At 36.6% G+C, this 18,259-nt stretch overlaps 1 protein-coding gene across 5 annotated transcripts in view; it reads left to right on the forward strand.

Annotated features, from left to right (window-relative positions):
* ZBBX (zinc finger B-box domain containing) overlaps nucleotides 1-13,350 on the forward strand; it is a 30,348-nt gene extending 16,998 nt beyond the window's left edge. For 3 of the 5 annotated variants that reach the window (XM_075417388.1, XM_075417385.1, XM_075417384.1), the window contains 13 exons: nucleotides 1,599-1,766; nucleotides 2,234-2,408; nucleotides 3,318-3,438; nucleotides 3,964-4,097; nucleotides 4,328-4,431; nucleotides 4,756-4,862; nucleotides 5,830-5,861; nucleotides 7,168-7,415; nucleotides 8,231-8,390; nucleotides 9,203-9,358; nucleotides 10,308-10,544; nucleotides 12,134-12,269; nucleotides 13,202-13,350. In XM_075417388.1, coding sequence (XP_075273503.1) covers nucleotides 1,599-1,766; nucleotides 2,234-2,408; nucleotides 3,318-3,438; nucleotides 3,964-4,097; nucleotides 4,328-4,431; nucleotides 4,756-4,862; nucleotides 5,830-5,861; nucleotides 7,168-7,415; nucleotides 8,231-8,390; nucleotides 9,203-9,358; nucleotides 10,308-10,544; nucleotides 12,134-12,269; nucleotides 13,202-13,277 — 1,854 coding nt within the window. In that variant the 3' untranslated portion in view covers nucleotides 13,278-13,350. The remainder of the gene's footprint in view (nucleotides 1-1,598; nucleotides 1,767-2,233; nucleotides 2,409-3,317; nucleotides 3,439-3,963; nucleotides 4,098-4,327; nucleotides 4,432-4,755; nucleotides 4,863-5,829; nucleotides 5,862-7,167; nucleotides 7,416-8,230; nucleotides 8,391-9,202; nucleotides 9,359-10,307; nucleotides 10,545-12,133; nucleotides 12,270-13,201) is intronic. The other 2 variants (XM_075417386.1, XM_075417387.1) reach the window with 2 other exon arrangements.
* The last annotated feature ends 4,909 nt before the right edge of the window (nucleotides 13,351-18,259 follow it).

The following is an 18,259-nucleotide window of genomic DNA, read 5'->3' on the forward strand; positions in this document are numbered from 1 at the left end:
TGTTGGTTAGGCATCGAAGTAGGAGAAAATTAGCATCTGAGTTCAGCTGCTGGGAAGTCTAGTGTGAGGCCAAAACCAATAAGCTTTGCAAGTATTCTCTAGCATCAGTTTTGCAGTTCTTGCTTATGTATTTTGAGGCAATTGAGCAAAATCTCAATGAAGATGTTCATGCTGTTTATAGAAATAACACAGCAGGATGAGCGTTTCAAATATTGATCTGCTATTATATATGATGTGCCAGAGTACCAAAAAGAACCATACATAATGCAGCTGTGCTTGCATTCATAGGTGTATGAAGCTACATCAATAAAATCATCTCCTTCAAAGGAATGTGACTAATACTGAATTCTACTGTAGTGGTAGGATTGTTTTCTTAATGTGGTGAAAAAGAAATCAACACAATCTTTAGATGTGTACTTTTGAATGCATGTGCCATGGGAAACAGACTGAGCCAAGGAGAAGGGCAATTACAGAGAGAAATTTCCCTCTGTCTCTTGAAGTGTATGTTTCTGTGGTCTCCGTCTGTGTTAGCAACATGCTGGTGACGTTGGGGAAGAAAGAATAGCTATCAATTATGGATGATTATGGACTATTAGGATCGAGGAAAAAGACAAAGCACACATGTTCCTACTGTAAACTTTGAACCTTATTCATCCTACATTGTGGTGTAAGAATCAGAGGAGGACTACAAAAGAGAGGAAGTCCCCGCTGTTTGAAGCAGGCAGTCTCCACGCGTGCTCACTGGCATGTCACAAGTACCGTTTAATGTGTAACCAGCAACTGCGAAGTTGCTGGGCGATTGTAGTGTAGAGTAGGTGGAAAGGAGGAGATGTGAGTACGTTCTGCTTTTGCAATGGCTGCTTGACATCTTTGACTCTGCTTACACTTTCTGCCTGTACCATTACATTTCTTGTGTTTTCGTGCTAAGAATGTGTTCCTTTCTGGAGGATTTTATAGACAATCTTTCCTTCTGGTCTCTGTGCGTAGGGAAAGGATGAACATAAAATATTGTTTGTTTTTGCTTGTTAAGCATTCAAGAGTTGGCAATCAAAACCTGCATATTACATTTTTTGCAGTAATTTTCTTTGTTCTAGTGAAGGTTGCAAATCAGTAAAGTCCCAGTGTGAGTAAAACTGTTACTCTCCTTCCATAGCTATTTTCAGTCCAGCTGATCTAGTTCTTCATAGTTTGGACTTTCCTGGGCTATTTTTCATGTGTGAACTGGTATTCCAGTTAGTTCCTTAAATGGACATGCTTCTCTGGTTGACCTCTAAAGATGTGGTTCTTTCTACTGAAAAGCTTCAGTAAGCAGAACTTCATTAATAAAGTATGTAGCTTATAAATTAGTTTAAATGACATCAGGTGCTACATAAAATGTCTTGCTTAGTCTGTCCTGTGACGTGCCTAATGGAATATTCAACTTGCTGAATTTTTGCTCGCACATTTGCACAGTATTGATTATTGAAAGTATTATGTGCTTATGTCACCATCGCTTTGTTTTCAGTGTGTGGTCACCTACCTACTTTTAATATGCTGTTCGGTGGAGTGTTTGGGTATGTTTATAATAAATTAATGGTTTCATAATGTTTCATTAACAGGCAGAAGCTGATATACGTGCTGGAAAAGTGGAAGTTGTTGATCACTTCATCAGGGAAGTAAATGTGAATGAATCAAAAATTAATAATGAGCAGAAGAAAGTAAACAGGAAGCATCAGGTCACATCAGACACGTTTTCATCTCTGCTAGCGTCAGTAGGCAGTGCTGAGGTAATGTACATTTTGAAAAAAAAAAAAAAAAAATTGTTTATGACGTATTAGACAGAGTAGTCTTAGGTTTTTCCACAGTGTGCCAAGTGAGGGGTCAGGCTACCAGACTTGCACGGCCTGTTGACCCCTGTTTGTGTCTGTTGATATGACACCTATCCTGTGCAGAAGATGTGGGCTATCCATGGCTACTGCTTTCTGCCTACTAAAAGCGTTGAAGTTAAATGGTTTTTTTTGCGTGCTTATACAAAATCTTTTCTATTTTTCCTCTAGCTAGAACACTGCAATTTAGTTGTGAGCAAGACCACATAAAAATTGAGCGATCTTGATTTCCAGGAGAGTTAGACTAAGCCCAGAAAACAGGGTGCTGTATTTCCATAGCTGATACTAAAAACGTTGCTATTGTGTGTAAGTGAAGAGAGGATTATCACCAGAAGAGCTGTTTTAATCATGTTGTGGAACTGATTTAGGAACCGTCCTCAGAATCAATCTCTACGGGCCTTGAAAATCAGGACAAGGGATTGTTACTAAATGGTGTATTTAATGAGGAGGAATCAGCAAAGTCTTTTCAGGAAGCTTTGATTCAATGGAGAAGAGGTAATTGTGATCACAGAGAAGAACTGTGTGCCAGTGAGGTCCTACCAGGTATGAATTTTTCTGTTTTAATTGCGTTTTAGAAACATCAGGAGTCATTTTGGTGAGTTAGCAGATTTGTGATTAATGAAGGTAGATAGATGTTCTATTAGAATAGTAAATGTTTCTTCTTAAGTTTTTCTTTCTGCATTCCTTTATAAATTAACAAAACCCTCTGGAGTCTTTTTCAATAACCTGCAGATTGTTGTTTTATCCTAATTCTTGTAATGAACTGTGATCTTGGCCAGATTGTTTAGGTTGCATCGCTGTACTTTTCTATGGCATTGTTTGTCACCTGAGACTTTAATATGAACTGTAATGCCAAAGCATAAAGTCACAGCTTTTAACTGAGACAAGGAACGTGCATGGCTCAGGATTTCCTATGTGGTGTCAAAGCGCAATTTCTGCTTGCCTTCGACAGGCTCTTAATATTTCTTTGTCCCAGTGAAAGGATGCGATCAGTTGAAGTATGCATGGAAAAATATGAAAAATACCTTCTTGTCTGATTGGATTTGTGCAAACTAGTCTCTTTCCTCTAGTCCATGGATGGTGTTCATTCTTTGTGTATTTTTGTACAAAAAATATTATACTGATTTCCTTTTTTATTTTAGTTTTTTCTTCCTTTCTGTGAAATGGTGGGATTTTCATTTGTGGAGTCATGGATTAACCCTCACCTCCACCCCACCAACGTGGTTATCTTCCTTTATGTAAAGAGCTATAGTAAATGAGGTTTTACTGGCTACTCCCATTGCTGACTGTGTTGTGTGAATATAATACTGCTGGCCATTTAAATATTGGAATTATGTGAAAACTTAGCTAGGCATAGACTACTAATGTGAGATTCATTCAGAAATAATGTAATTAATAGGAAGTTTATAAATCTGGATAGCTGTATAAGTTTATTTTAAATAATTCTAATAGAATCTGTAGGAATTTGTGAAGTACAGACCAGTCTTACTGTTATGAAGAAACCTATCCAAATTGAATTCCAGAAGGATGGCCTGAACTACATGGAGAAACTCTTGCTTAAGAAATACAGAAGGTATTGTTGAAGTTGCTGGTACTAATGAAAGAAGTCAGAGCTACTTAATAGCATTAACAAAAATTCTGTTGAAACCTTTATAATATTAGATATATTGTCAAGAGGTAAGGTGACTGTATGCAGGGTGCTCTATTTTAGTAAAATAACCATTATAAACAGACTTGATAACTTAATTGTTTAAAATTACTGCAGAGGGAGTGTTTGGAGGGATTCCTTTTGCTGTCAGTGTATTTGAAGATTGGTAATGATACTCAGCTGCTTAGTTTTGGGGTATTTACTACAAGACTTTTATAGAGAAAAAGAAGTACGCTCTTCCGGATACTTTTATAAATATTACAGAATTGTTTTGTTAGTCCCTGAGGTGTGAAGTCATTTCAATGAAATTAGGAAGGGTTGCTGCTTTTCAGCAGTAGTTAATATCACTGTAGTAAAAAGTGTAGTATTTTGAGTTTTTTTAATGACTGTGATATTGTATATAAAAAAAAATTGATGACTCTTTAAGATTGGTTTGTTTTCCTTATTTAGAACTCCTGTTGATCAAATTTCTCATAGTTGCGTTAAAGATTTAAGGCCTGTGCAGACACTGAGTGTACCTCAGGCTGTGAATGGAGAAGGGAGAGGTGGAGATGATGATGATGATGATGTCGATGACTTAACAGGTAAAATAGATTTCTGTTTATCGAATCTAATTATTAAATACTTTTTGGGGAATTTTTTTTTTGCTATTATTGCTGAACAGTTACATACTTAAACAGTTTCTATGTAAAGAAAGTAACAATAATGGAAGGAGAAATTCATGGTATTCCATAATAAAATAAAAATTTGCATTTTTATAAGTGAATCTTGAACAGGAAAAATTGAAATGTATCAAATTAACTATGTTTCACAGTTGAAGAGGTGAAGAGATATTGGAGATCCATTTTCCAAGAGGCCTTACCCAAGACTGTTTCTGAGAGTGCAGAGTCCTCTTTGAAAATCGAGTTCCTTGATGATGTGAGTATGTAGTAAAGGACTTCATGAGTCTTCACAGTGATCCTGAGTGGTTTGTTTAATTGTTGATCAGTTAAATATTTAAAGTAGCAACAGCTAAATAACTTTGAATTAAATAATGGTGCATTTTTTCTCTTTTCCATACAAGTGTGGGAAATTTAGCTTTCCAAAGTTTCCCTCTAATTTTTTTATATTGTGTCCAGTGACCCTTACTATACAGAAACTATACAAAAATAAAATCAGCAGGCTCTTAATCACTTGAGTTAATGTTTTTTGAAGTTCTAATCTATTGTTGAATGTGTTTGTTTTTGTTTTGTCTTTAATTAGTCTTATGGCAAGGACTTGGAAGAATCATCTAGCTCATTGGTAATGGAAGCTGGGGCTATGGGAATGAATAAGCAAGGAAAAGCTGTATCACTGGAGCAGTTTGGAAGGTATCAGAAATGCAGAGAGTATTTGGAGAAGCGAATAATCGTATCTTCTGATTTAGTTACGTTCCTAAATAACAGGCACTTTTATTTGCAGACAGTTGTACTTTGTATGAATGGGGAGAATTCTTGATTGTAACTTGTAAATTGTTTTAAGGGGTGGCTAAGATATGGATCTTCTCATTCTTGGTGCAAGACATAGACTGTGCCAGTGTCATGACACTTAGTTACTGCTTTTCCTTCCTTTACGTTTTGTCCAAGATCCTGTCTGTGATTGCTGGTTTTGTGCTTGAAAGTTTTCGTTTGAATGACCTAATGATTTGATGATTAATTTTGTTAGACATTCTAAGAACAGTTTGGCAGTTAACAGGCATATGACATGTTTACCATTAAAGTTAGTGAATAGTAAGGTTGTGTCTTCGAATTTGTCAGTGAGCCACCAAGCTATATTAATTGCCTGTAACGAGAGGGACATCACTTTGCAATTTCTTTATTTTGTTTGCTGAATCACTCCAATGTTAAATCATGTAAGATGTATTTTTTGGTATGTGTATATCCTGAATTACAGACATTATAGAATTTCTCTTTTGTATGCTCTTAACTTGGTAGGAGCAGGGACTAGCATACAGACAAGTCTGTAATTGGTCAGTGTTGTGTACTTTTAAGATGCTCTCACTCAACTAGTCTTGCAATTCCAGGCAAAATTACTAAGAGTCCTAAAAGTTAGTGATACATATGCAGTTCTTCTGATCTCCCAGAATTTATTTATGATTAGATGTGATCTGTTTTGTTATATTGTATTCTTCTGGTCTTTCCTCCTTCCTCTGTCTCCAAGTGATTCAGCAGTTGCAGATCAGAACGACACAGTACCAGACATTGTGCCTAGAGAAACTATAGGCATAATGAGAAAGTTGTCTTGTTATTTAAATTCCACAGCTGACACTCAATATTTTTAACCTTTTCCTCTTGACAGAAATCCTGTTTCTTCTAAAGAAATTTCTCGAGGTAAATTTTTAAAGTTGTTTGTACAATATACGTAAGCGTATACAGTTTTATCATTCTCATGTAGCAAGTGGTGGTCAACTATGATGGTTGTCCAAAAAATAAAAATTAAAGAATTAAAGGCTGTTAGATTATGAACCATTCCCTGAACCATGCAGGTCCCTTGACCACAATTTGATGGGCTGTGCGAGCTATTTTGAAATGATAGCCATCCACTGTGACAGTAATCCCACAGCTGTGATCTCATGTTTGAGGGAGAGACTGCCCCAATATGAGATGTATACCGAAAACAGACCCTTTATAAAGCGAATGAAGTGATCTTACAAATCTCTCAGTTTATCTGTACTGTATTAGATGTAATGTATGGCATGTGCCTTTATTTGTTTAGAAAAATGCTTTTAGAATGATAGGTTGAGAAACCGTATAAATGATTACCTGTTCTGCATGAAAGATCATCATCTGGGTATAAGTATTCCAATGCCTGTTGTGTGTCAGTGAAATCACCGTGGAAGTTTGACAGCTTTATTTTGTGGCACTTTTTGAGGGGTCCCGATGATCTTCCTCTGTGTTCTAAAACTATGTAAAATATATTGTCACTTTTTTAGTATTAGGAAAGAAGTTGGAATCTGAGTACTTCATTTCTTATTCTTGCAAGTACTGAACAATTGCTCTAGCATTTCAGGACCTGTTCTCTTTGTGCTTAGTTAAAGCAACTGCTTATTTAAGTCTTCAAATGTGAAAGGGCAAACGAGCTGATAATGAGATATGATTTATGTGCTTTTTTGCACACAGGATAAAAATTAAAATGGCTATGTCTTGTATAAACAAAGAAAACATCTTACAGAATCATTCAGAGCCTGATAGCATATATTAAAAATCATTATGCTACTTTTCAAGAAACTTTATGAAATTGCTACTATTGCAGTTATTATAATTGGCTCTGGTTAGATTCTAGCACTGTAAATGTAAAAAATTACATCAGCATGAAGTAGTAGTTGGAAATGTGTTCAGATTATCATCAAGATCTACTGTTTTCGTAGACAATGATGTGCAGGAACATATGCATTAGATACAGAATTGGCACTACTACCTGGTAAGTCTAGTCTGTGTATGTTGGCATTTCTGAATATCTGGCAGGAAGCTTCTGTAAGTTAACTGTTCTTATTTGTGATTTTATGGCTTAGGGCTAACTTCAGTGGAGGTTTCATGTTTTAAGTTCATGAAGAAAATGTAGACTTGAAAGTTATAATTCATATTCATTTCCATAAAAATTTTTTCCTATTTTCATGATTTTGTTGTACTCTTGTAGAAAAGGTGGTTGTCTGCGGTCATCTTGAAAGAAATGTGATGCAAAAGGAGACTATTAAACTAAAGACCATGACAAGACCACCTAGCTCCTGTAAACTACCTGAGAAGATCTCTAACCCTACTGAACTAATGAGTGACAGATGGCTCCTTGAGACACAACTGCAGAAAACAAATAGGGATTCACCAGAACTGGACAGTGTCTGCAATAGTCAGAGTTTGGTTTTGCCTGTAATTGCAAAGTCTTCAGTGGTAAAATATCATATCTTTGCTAAATAGATAAACTGTGATGCTTATCTACTTTCCCAGTTTAGCATGAGGCAACATAGCATGTTCCTGAATCAGCTGAGAGATAGTGATAGTTGTATGGTTACCATGAAATACTCTACCACTTTCCCCCATTCTCTTCCAGAAACCCCACCCCAAAGCAATCAAGAGTACAATTTTAATCAGAGGGTTGGCACTGCCTACCATAGTTCATATGTAGGGGATGAAGGCCTCTGTGCTTTCCACTTTGTATTAGTCTTGTGTTGATGTTTAAAAAAGCAGAAGAAAGAACAGACTGGTCTCGGACAAAAAAATAAAGGTGTCTTGGTGGGAGCGAGGGCAGCTCTTCCCATGTTAGTATCAAGGTCACTTCTTGGTTGAATGCAAAAAATTGTAGATACTCTTATCTAACCTCAATTATTCAAATGTTCTTTTGCTGAAAATGAAAGCAAAAAAGCATGGACAAAGTTGGGACATTGGATTTGGAGTCATTGTGAAACAGTATTACTTTAGCTGAGGTGCACAAATATAAGTGAAAACAGAAAAACTGCTTTTCGTGTCCATATTCAATCAGTGGAAGAATAAAATCAAACTCTCACAACGTTAGCAATGGAAGTTTCTAGGACTTTAAAGCATATATAATACAAAACAATCGTCCTTATGAATATCTATTAGAACAGGCTATCAGAATCGTTCCAAGTTTTGTGAAATGAGCATTTTATTAGTATAGACTTGCAAGGACAACTTATGAAGTTTCATGTTTCTTTTCCTGTTTCTAATATCTTTGTGTTTTATTGAAGTTACAGGATGTAGCCAAAAGACAGAAATCTGTTTCTACACGGTATTGGGGACTTGAAGGTTTCTTTGTTGTAGGTGCAAACCCTAAACAAGTAATGCTTGAAGCATGTTCTTCAATGTGTGCTGACTCTAGCTCTGTGGACAGTAGTATCCCGTTTCCAGGTAATGGCGTACGAATAAAATCCTCAAACAATATACGTTACAATATACAATATGCTGTTGCTGTAAGACAGCCTTCTCTTACTGTGACTTGGACCTAGTGTACTTTTAGAAGTCAGTTCTGGGTAACAGTCATGCCAACACAGGCAACTGGTGCTGTGGAAGGATAAATTAAACTCAGTACCCTGAGGTCAGTTACATCAGTGTAGTGCTATAGACTTATATGCTTCTTTACGTCTGCTGAGAATTTGGTTCCAGTAGGAATTTCTGCTTTTCTTTGTGCATAATATACATCAGAGGGTGTATTTGGACTGGACATAAGGAAGAAATTTTTTACAGTGAGGGTGGTGAAACCCTGGCACAGGTTGCCCAGAGGGGTGGTTGATGCCCCATCCCTGGAAACATTCAAGGTCACGTTGGACAGAGCTATGAGCAATCTGGCTGAGTTGGAGATGTCCCTGCTCATTGCAGGGGGGATAGGATGAGATGGCCTTTAAAGGTCCCGTCCAACCTAAACTGTTCTATGATTCTGTGATCACCAAAAAAAAAAAAAAGTTGTAATCCTATTGCTTTTATTAATGTATATGAAACAACATGTGAAATGATTGATGAACATGGATATTAATTTGATCAAGTGTATCACTTGAATTTAAGCTTGTTAGTGTGTTATATATGATTTTTTTTTTACATTATGTGTAGAAAACTTGTTGCATCATTTCTTTAAATCACACATTAAATGCAGCAAATACAGTAATAGTAAATGCATATTAACACAAAACCTGCAAATAATTTCCTCTAATACTTCTTAATTTCAGCAGATGGAAAGTGGGTTACTGAAAGGAGCTTAGGCGAATACACTGATGACTCTCTAGTTCAAGGTGTCCTAGCAAGTCACTTGAGTAGACCTTCAAGTGGTTTGGAGACTCAAAAGAGAATTTCTCCCCTGATGGCAGCATCGAGGTTATACACAGGTAAGGACAGCAGCAGCTTTGAGGTCCTACTTTAACAGGTAAATTTTTTTTTATGTAAAAAGTATAAGTGCTGCATATGATCATTGTTGTATTTAGATAATTTTTATATCTTCATATTTGTATTTTGGATAAAATGGATTATATGCATAGCATTGTTTTCATAAGAATGGCCTTTTGAGTTAAAAACTTTGCAGTTGTCGCTGTAGTAATTCTTTTCATTGTGCTTGGTTTCTGCTCCTGCCTCTACCCTATTACTCTCCTCTTAGCTTGAATGTTTAGATAATAAACTTTCTAGAACAAGGTTATGTATTACTGTGTGTTTTGCAGTGTCTAGTACAATACGGTTTTGATCTAATAAAAGATTTCTTCATGCTACTGAAATAAAAGTCTTACTATGGGAACTATAAGAAACAAGGAAACAAGTAATGCGTAACTGCATCTGCACTTTTTAGTTACTTTTGTCAATTTCAACTGTCTCCATCTCAAGGAATGCAGTTTATGTTATTTCTCTCATCTTAAGCAAACAGTTTGGCATTTTAATTTTAAAAATGCTATGTGTGGAAATTGAAACTGTCAATTTTGAATCCTGGAAAAATATTTGAAAGTGTTTCATATTTTATTCATGTTGCCTTAAACTAAAGAAAGACAGAACCAAAGTTTAAGCTTTATACACACATTCTCAGTCTCTCCCCTCCCCCCAGATTTGTGCCATTGTGTGTATTTAAAGGAATTTTTTTTTTCTGAAAGATACTCCTGAAATATGAGGTGCTACTTCCCAGTATAACTGTAACCTGTTCATTAATTCACAGTCTTAAACAAAATGAATAATTTGTTCAGATCAATTCATAGTTTTAACTACAATTAATGCCATCAATAACCTGAGATAAAATTTTCTTTATGTGTGAAATCTTGAATTATTAGAAGTTAATGACCTTTTCTGTTATTTCAGGGAATGATTCTAGAAGACCTAGGTTGGCAAGTATGCTACACTGTAAACTGGCTGGAAGTCGTCCAACAAACACACAGCCAAGACCAAAGAGTTCACCTGTGCATATTTTTGGAGTTGATACTGAGGTATCAAAGCACAAGTGCCTTGATGTAGCTAAACAAGAAGGGTATCTCTGGGAATATATTGCTGACCAAGAAGCCCTGCTTATGCTGGAAAAAGAATTACAAAGTTGTACAGGTAAGTGGCAATACTGATTTTTTTTTTTTCTTTTATTTATGCTTACAAGTAACAATGAAAACAAGCAGCTGTTTCATTTGCCTTTTCACATGTAACTGATTTTGTTGCAAAAATGTACTAAATCATTTGATGATGCAAGGATCTTTTGTGGTTAAACACTGGTTTGTTTGCATTTGATCATATTTTAGCCTGCCCTTGATTTAGTAGAAGCAAACTGTTTCACTTAAGTTTTTCATCCCTTGCATTTTGTTGTAGAAATCTGAGGGATGTGCTAGGCATTACTTCAGGTCATAAATTTCTTTGAAATAGATATCCTTTCCTTGGATATTAATAATGAACACCCCAGGTGGTGTTAGAAGGTAGATATGATTTAATGCAAGGGTCGCAAGAAGGGGAAGAGATGGACAGGAAATTTTATAAAAATATCCTGATGAGAACTGCCACTAGTAAGGCACAATAGAGATGGTATTACCTCTCATTTTGGGTTTGACTCAACCCCCATTCCTCTGTCTTTTTAAACCCGTCTCCTTTTTTTTCAAGGGTGGGGGATGGACAGGTCGGCAAGGTCAGTTGGTTATGGTTGAACAGAATGAGTTCTGGTATTGTTCTTTGAATAAAGGAAAAAAGTGTTTGGGATGCTTCTGTTCCAGCTCGGTGAGGAGATGGGTTGAGTACCTAAGACACTTTATGCCATGATCAGCTGTGATGGGCTGCATCTTTTAGGCTGTAACATGGTCCCTCCCTTCTGAGTTGCTACGGCGGTTTTGTATTGGCAGGTCCTGGCCATGATGCATCTTTGGTAAACAAACATGTCTGGATTCCAGAGTGTTCTGTCTTTTAAAATGTTTTTACCTTAGGTTTTGCTGTATTTGTTCACACAGCTCTTCTGAGGCTTCCAAATACTACATTTTAGGACATCTGTCCTTCCTTTTTTGATACGTACTCATCAGAACCCATGTGTTTTTGGTAGAGTTTCTCCTGTTAATGTTTGAAGAATGAACATGCATGATGAATATGCTCAGCGAAGAATAGGGAGGGAAGTTATTGTTAAACCGTCCAATTCTTTCTCTCCCTTCTAATTCCACTTTCTTGGAATAGTTTTCACTTATAAATAAGTTCATAGCAGAGACTTAAGGCTAGCTGGGAAAGCAGTAACATATTTGAATGTGTGCTATATAAGCAGCATAGTCTGTGACCCCAGTTATCATCTTCTGATTGGTGGATGTGGGATAAATCCTGTTACTCCACGTGGAATATGTACTACCGTTAGTCAGCTACAAGTTCTGCATATGCCACTGTATTTTGAGATTGCATAGGTATTAGGGGGCCCTATATATAAAGATTCAAACTGTACTGGCATAAACATTGTAGAAGCAAACACGCTCCATTACTTCTAATGACACAGGAACCATATAATACAAAATTGTGGTTTTTTAAGGGCTTATAGTGACCTCCTTCATAAGCTAGAGTTGTTTTGAGACCTTTAGTGGCAAGTTTTTGTTGATACCATGAAATTCTTTAAAATTGATAGTGTGCATTCTGCATTTTTTTGTTTATATTTGTTCCTGAAATGACCTAAAATATTTCAGATCCTGCAACAAGTTACAGCTTAACTTCTGAAGATGTAACCTCCTCCAGCAGACACTCAGAGAAGATATGTGGAAGTACTACAGATTTCCATAAAAACCTGGAGCTGAAAGACCACAGTGGAACTGATATTCTCAGGTAAGTTAAATGTGCTGAATATATTTTTATGATATTGTAAATGCTCAATACGCCAAACATCCTGCCAGAACTGAAATAAAAACAGTCTTGACTTTCTAATTGTACTTTACTGGTTACAAATGTCAGCATGACCTATTTGTATCTAAGACAGTGCTCTAAGGCAGGTCAGTTTAAGAACTAAGTGATGTATTTTGTTGTTGGGGCTCCAAATTGTAAATTTTGCACTCATGTTTCTTTTTTATGCATTAGCTTTTGTTAACGTACAGCACTGAGATTTATAAAGTATATCTATTACAAATCACCTAAGTTCTTTGGTTGAAAGATACCTTTAAAAAGAGCAGTTGTGAGCAGGTGAACATTTAACTCACTGTGGTCTCTGAGATGTCTGTTATATTGCCTTGGAGACTAAGGAGATGACTGGAAACGGGGAAGTTCCCCAAAGTTCTGTTTGTCGTTGGTTTCGTAGTATGATCTTGTAACGAGTAAGGGCAAGTGAGACACTGTGAGGTTAACGACATGCTCTGTGAATACAGCTGATTCAGAGATTTGTGTGGTGGGGTTTTTTTTAAATCTTCTTAATATTGAAATTGCGGGTCGCTAGAAAACTAAACAATATTTGCAAATAGTTGCAGGTGGTGTAAGTGAGACCCACTTTCCTAGCATAACTGTTCTAGGAAGTGCGATTTCTCTATTTAGGCACACTAGTGACGTTATTTACCTCCTACTTGTTTAAGAGGTGAAAATGTATGTGACAAAAACTGAGGTGAAAAAATGAATATAGTAGCTTGTAATGTATGCATACTTGCAAAATATATAGTAAAAGCTATTTTCATGCCTTTTCTACATATGTGAACATACGTCATGAAGGCTTAAAGCAGAGTAGCTTGAGGAATTTGAGCTGTTGAAAATCACTGTGGTATGTTTCTTTTAAGGGACTGGGCTGAAAGCCAGGTGGATGATGAGGAAGAAATTCTGGAGGATAAGCAACAAGTTCTTGCATTACAGTGAACATGCAAAGAACTTAATGCAGTTTCTGTCTTTGCGTATCATATAAAACCAAGAAGCAGATGAAGAGGTGTCTTGAGTGCTGCTCATATATTATTTATTAAGGATTATTTTGTAAAACTGTCAATAAAAATTCTTAAAATTCCCTTGGGTTTGTCTTTTTTATTAGTATGAAGAGGTAACAGAATAAAATAAAACTGGTCTTGTGTATTATTTTTTAGGATTTTATATTCTTTAATTTTTATTCAACATAAATTTCCTTGCCCCTAGGATGAATTTTATGTCTCCAAGTGCAGTTTTACATTGCCAAGCTGAGAGGTAATGTACAAGAGGCTATTCATGCAGTGTTCTTAAATTGGGGTATCAATATGGCCAAGTATTATATGGTGAGCGCATAGTAGAAAGTGTAATAGGTCGAGTATACTTTATTCCTTAACATACTTTTGACCACTAAAGGACTTTTGCCTTGCAGAATAGAAAATAACGGATTTACTTAGTATATTTTACTTCTCCTTTCTTCTGAATTTCAGCAGGTAGCATATGCTAGCAGTAAACTTGCCTCCCTCTTCTCAGCATGGATGGGTAGTCAGTTCTCTTTCTACACTGTACTACTTTCGTTGTTCCAGTATGCCAGTTCAGAGTGATCTGTGTTCGGTGTACCGGATTCAGCTGTACTGTAGGTTGCTATCTTACCGACCTTTTAAGAGAACAAAGGGGAAATACAGTTAAATGATCTTGGGTGTTTTTGATTTCACCAAACCATTTTAATGAGATCTGATCATGACAAGGCCTCAACTCTATGTTTGAACATCCTGTATCTGTGTTGTATAAAAAGGTTTCTTCTTCTTCCTCCTTCCCTTCCCGGTTCATGTAAGGTTAAATGCAGTTAGTACAACTTCAGTAAAAGGTCACTTGGTTGTTACATGCTGTCAACTTTCACGTGTTACACTTTTTTCCTTCGTTCATTAGTTTTCTCCACTGTGGTGTTTAAGATGCTTTTCAAAGTACCTTAAAAGATTTTTGTCTCGTGTTGGGAGATTTTGAAAGTGAGATTAATTAAAAGCTTTTGTCTGACAATTGTTCTTACCCATTTACAGGTAAATCACCTGACAGGACTCCAAAATTAAAGGTGATTGTTGTTCACAGAAACTTTTATATAGAAAGAGAAGCTTTATATCCTGCTTTACATCTTCTGTCTGTGTTCCACATTTCTGTCATAACTGCTTTGAATTTCATCTTCTACAAACTCCTCATTTAGAGAGCAGCGCTGTACATACTTTTGACCATGTTGTTAGCCATTTTATGTTTAATGAAAGGGTTATGTGTCTACTTCAGTTGTTTTTCACCACAGCAACAGTGATCAGTAAGTTGTGAAACTTCATGTCAGATGCCTTTTGTTAAAGGTCATGATTGCCATCACTAAACTGGTTAATTAGGAAATGTAAATAGTTTTAAGAAATTAATTTTGTTTATAGCCTCAAATGTTTAAAGATGTCATGAAGTGCTCATCTTGAAAACCTTGTGGCTCTGTGTTCAGAGGTGGCACGTGACCTTCATTAAGGTGTCAGTGGAAACATTCCAATATATTATTTAGGTTCTGACAATTGAACACATACTTTTTTGTCTTCTCCCCATGCCACAGAGCTTTAATGTTGTTGTCTGTCCTCCCCATCACTTACGCGCTAATATTAGACAACATACACAGTAATCTTTTCAACAGTTTATTTTACAGGAAAAAGTACTTCAGTAACTGTAACTCATAAAAAACAGAGCTGTTGGGCTGAACAGGCCATTGATTTGATTTCCTGCCTCATTTCTTGTCTTTAAGGTGAGGGCATATTTTCCACTTCAGTTTTCTTTATAGAGTTTACCATATATTGATGTTTTATTACAGTAGTTCTTTGCCAGAAATTCTAAGAGTAAAATCAGAAAGCAGGTGTGTTACATAGTAGGTTAAGACCAGTGCTTTTCTTTCATGAGTAAAACCTTTCTTTCTCTTTGAGTTAGTTCTCCAAATATTCCTATTACATTCATTTCCCTTGCACACATAGGCTCACTGTTTCCGTGCTGTTCCCAGCCCTTTTTAACTAGAAAACTGATGAAGCAGGCGCTACTGTAGTGCGTGCCTGGAGCCCTCGACAGTCAGGTTAATCCTTTGTGTTTGTCGGAGATAACTAGAAAGTCACTGACTGTTTTCACCATCTGATTTTAACAGTTTTCCCTTCCCATCCCTTTTTCTTGAAATATAAAAATGCTTCTGATAGTATCTAACAAATATCTTGGACTAAAAATAAGCTTCCTTCAATCTATTAGTAATCTTTTTGGTTTGTGATGATTTAAATGCATCTCAGTTTTGTATTCCTACTTCTAACACTCCTGAAGATGTCTGTCTGGTGTGGAATTCTTTTTTTTTTTTTTTCCTCTCTTCAAGACGTAGTGGTGGAACTGATATCCTAACTAGAAGACCAAAAAGAGCATCTGAACTGATGTGGTTCTGTGACACTTATTCCTCGTTGTTCTGTTGTGTAAAGAACAAATCTAGTGTTGAAAGCTTGCTGCTTATGGTTATGGATGTGGTTTAATGTACTGCTTTGCATTTTTGCCATGATACAAATACAATGTGCAAATGGTGAAGTTCGTTTTTGGTTTTTTTTTTTTGTCCCCCCATTTTTTTCCCCCTTCTGTGCATGTTGCAGGGATGGCTAGAGCTATAGAGCTAAACTAAAGTGTCAAGGGATTTGCACAGAAAAATTGTCTTTTCTGTCCATTTAGAGAAAGAGAAAAGAAGGGGGAAATAAGTGAAAGACTAGTTTATTTTTTTTACGCTTCTAAGGTGAGTTTACATGTCTTTTTGTGTACATTAACTTTTGGTAACCTGATTTTACAAAACATAAATGCTATGAATTGACTTGACAATCAGTTCGGATTCTGAGAGAGGATATTGCGTTCATTATGTATTGGAGTATTCTAGGGTTCATGTGGACACACCTACTTTTCAGTAGTCTGGGAGACTGGACAGATCTGTCTCTTTTTTTGCCTTTTGGAATGTGGCCATTTTCTGCTTTCCAGCAACTCTCAGTATAATATACATTGATGTAGAAGACTGCTTGGCGGGCGGGTGAGCTTACTGTTTTTGCTGGTTATGCAGTGCAGGAATGGGTGAACCTGGCACGGGTTGGATTACTGGAGAGATTTTGAGGTCTCCTTTGTTATCTTGCGACCAAATATTTCCTTTCTGTCCTTTCAACTAAAGAAAATACATGAGGCGTGATTTTTGTGTATGGTTTTTAAATGCTAGTATTCCGACACTCTCAGCTTGTTTTCCCCATGCTTTGTTTCTTAAGAGCTTGGTGTGAGACCAAGGAAAAATCTGACTCCACCACTCTTTTGCTTCAAAAATTGTTGCAAACGTATTTAGTACCAGAGAATGGAGTAATTTTGGAAGAATGAGAACCTAGTAAGTATCTTCTGTCTGTTGTCAAGCTGTATGTCCTCTACCAAGAGCAGCATACGTGTGCAGTTTACGTGTCAGAGTGTTGCTGATCTAAGCAATGTGGGTTAGAATATGGCAATAATTGGATGTTTCTAGGTGCTTGGAGGAACCGTGGTGTTTCACAGAGATCTTCTGCCCATCTCTGATGGGGAAACTACCTGTGTATTAAGATTGTAAGCTTTATTAGCCCCAGTTCATTACAGAATTCTTTCCTACCAGTCAGTATTTATTTTTTCTTATACTGCAGACTGATTGTGCATAGAGTGGAGCTGATACTGTTCTCTTGAAATTACCTTTCCCTATGTACCTACCAGATTGCCTGGCACCAGTGTATGACTTTTAGAGTTAAATCTACCTGGAAGCAAGTTGCCAAATATTTTTCAGTTCTTCCTCCAGCTTGCCAGAAGAGAACTATCCAGCATAATGATAAAGGAATCATGTGAAATTTGTGATATTCCCAAGTGCTATAGTTACAGGACTTCTCTTCTTGTTTTCGTCTAGATATCTTCGTGCATTTCAGGGAAGGCCACAGAATTGCTGGTAACATAGCGTCGGACTGGCCCTCTCCATCCAGGCTGCTGTGCTATTATGCCAGTTTGACGTGTGTGTGTAATTGCTTAATAGGAAACAGCCATGTTTCCATGACCATTAATGAGCAAATGTACAGTGTAAAATGAATATGCCTTGTTCTCAAAATGCAGACAACCTCAACAGCTGTGAACTTCAGTTGAATGCTTATTTCCAAAGCACTTACCTGGGAGTCCCTGAAATACTTTAATTGGCTGCCATTTGGCTGGCTGCCTGATAATGTCAAACTTTGTTACTTCTTTTATATAGAAGGGGCACTCATCCAAGTAGTCAAGCTACAGAACACGTGAAGTGCCATCTACTGCTAATTTAGTTGGCTGTACATACAAGAATGTGTCAAGATTGGAAAGTGAGAATTGAGATTTTCCTGTTCATGTTTCACTTCAACTAGCTCTGGCAAGGAATGAATTACATTGAAAACATTGTTCGTGACTCTACTTGTGCTGGCAGTGTAAAGGTCTCTGGTACATACTCTTAAGATTCTTCCTCTAACAGAGCAGAGCTCTGGTTTACTGTTTGATTCTAACCTTTAATAGACTTTAAGATGCTGTCATTTGCTGCATCTCATTTATAAAAATTAAGGGTTGTTCTTTCCTCCATCATAATAGGGCTTACGTGCATCTCATTCAATTATCAGAAACACATAAAACCAATTAGTTTTAATTTATCCAGACCCTTTTGATCAGGGAAAAATACATCTGTCTTTCTCATTTGAAAAATGAATTCAGCAAATTGCAAGCCATCAACACAAGGGCATTTCAAAATTATTTTTGTGGAGAGAAGTGTTCCATGACTTTCTGTTTAATTAGGATTAATTAGGTTTTTGAATATGCTTATTCTTTTTGTAAGGGAGGGAAACATGATTATCTACTTTGTATTAGTATTGCAGATCAGTAGCAAGCAC

Source organism: Opisthocomus hoazin, chromosome 4, assembly GCF_030867145.1.
Source record: "Opisthocomus hoazin isolate bOpiHoa1 chromosome 4, bOpiHoa1.hap1, whole genome shotgun sequence".
Lineage (NCBI taxonomy): Eukaryota > Metazoa > Chordata > Aves > Opisthocomiformes > Opisthocomidae > Opisthocomus > Opisthocomus hoazin.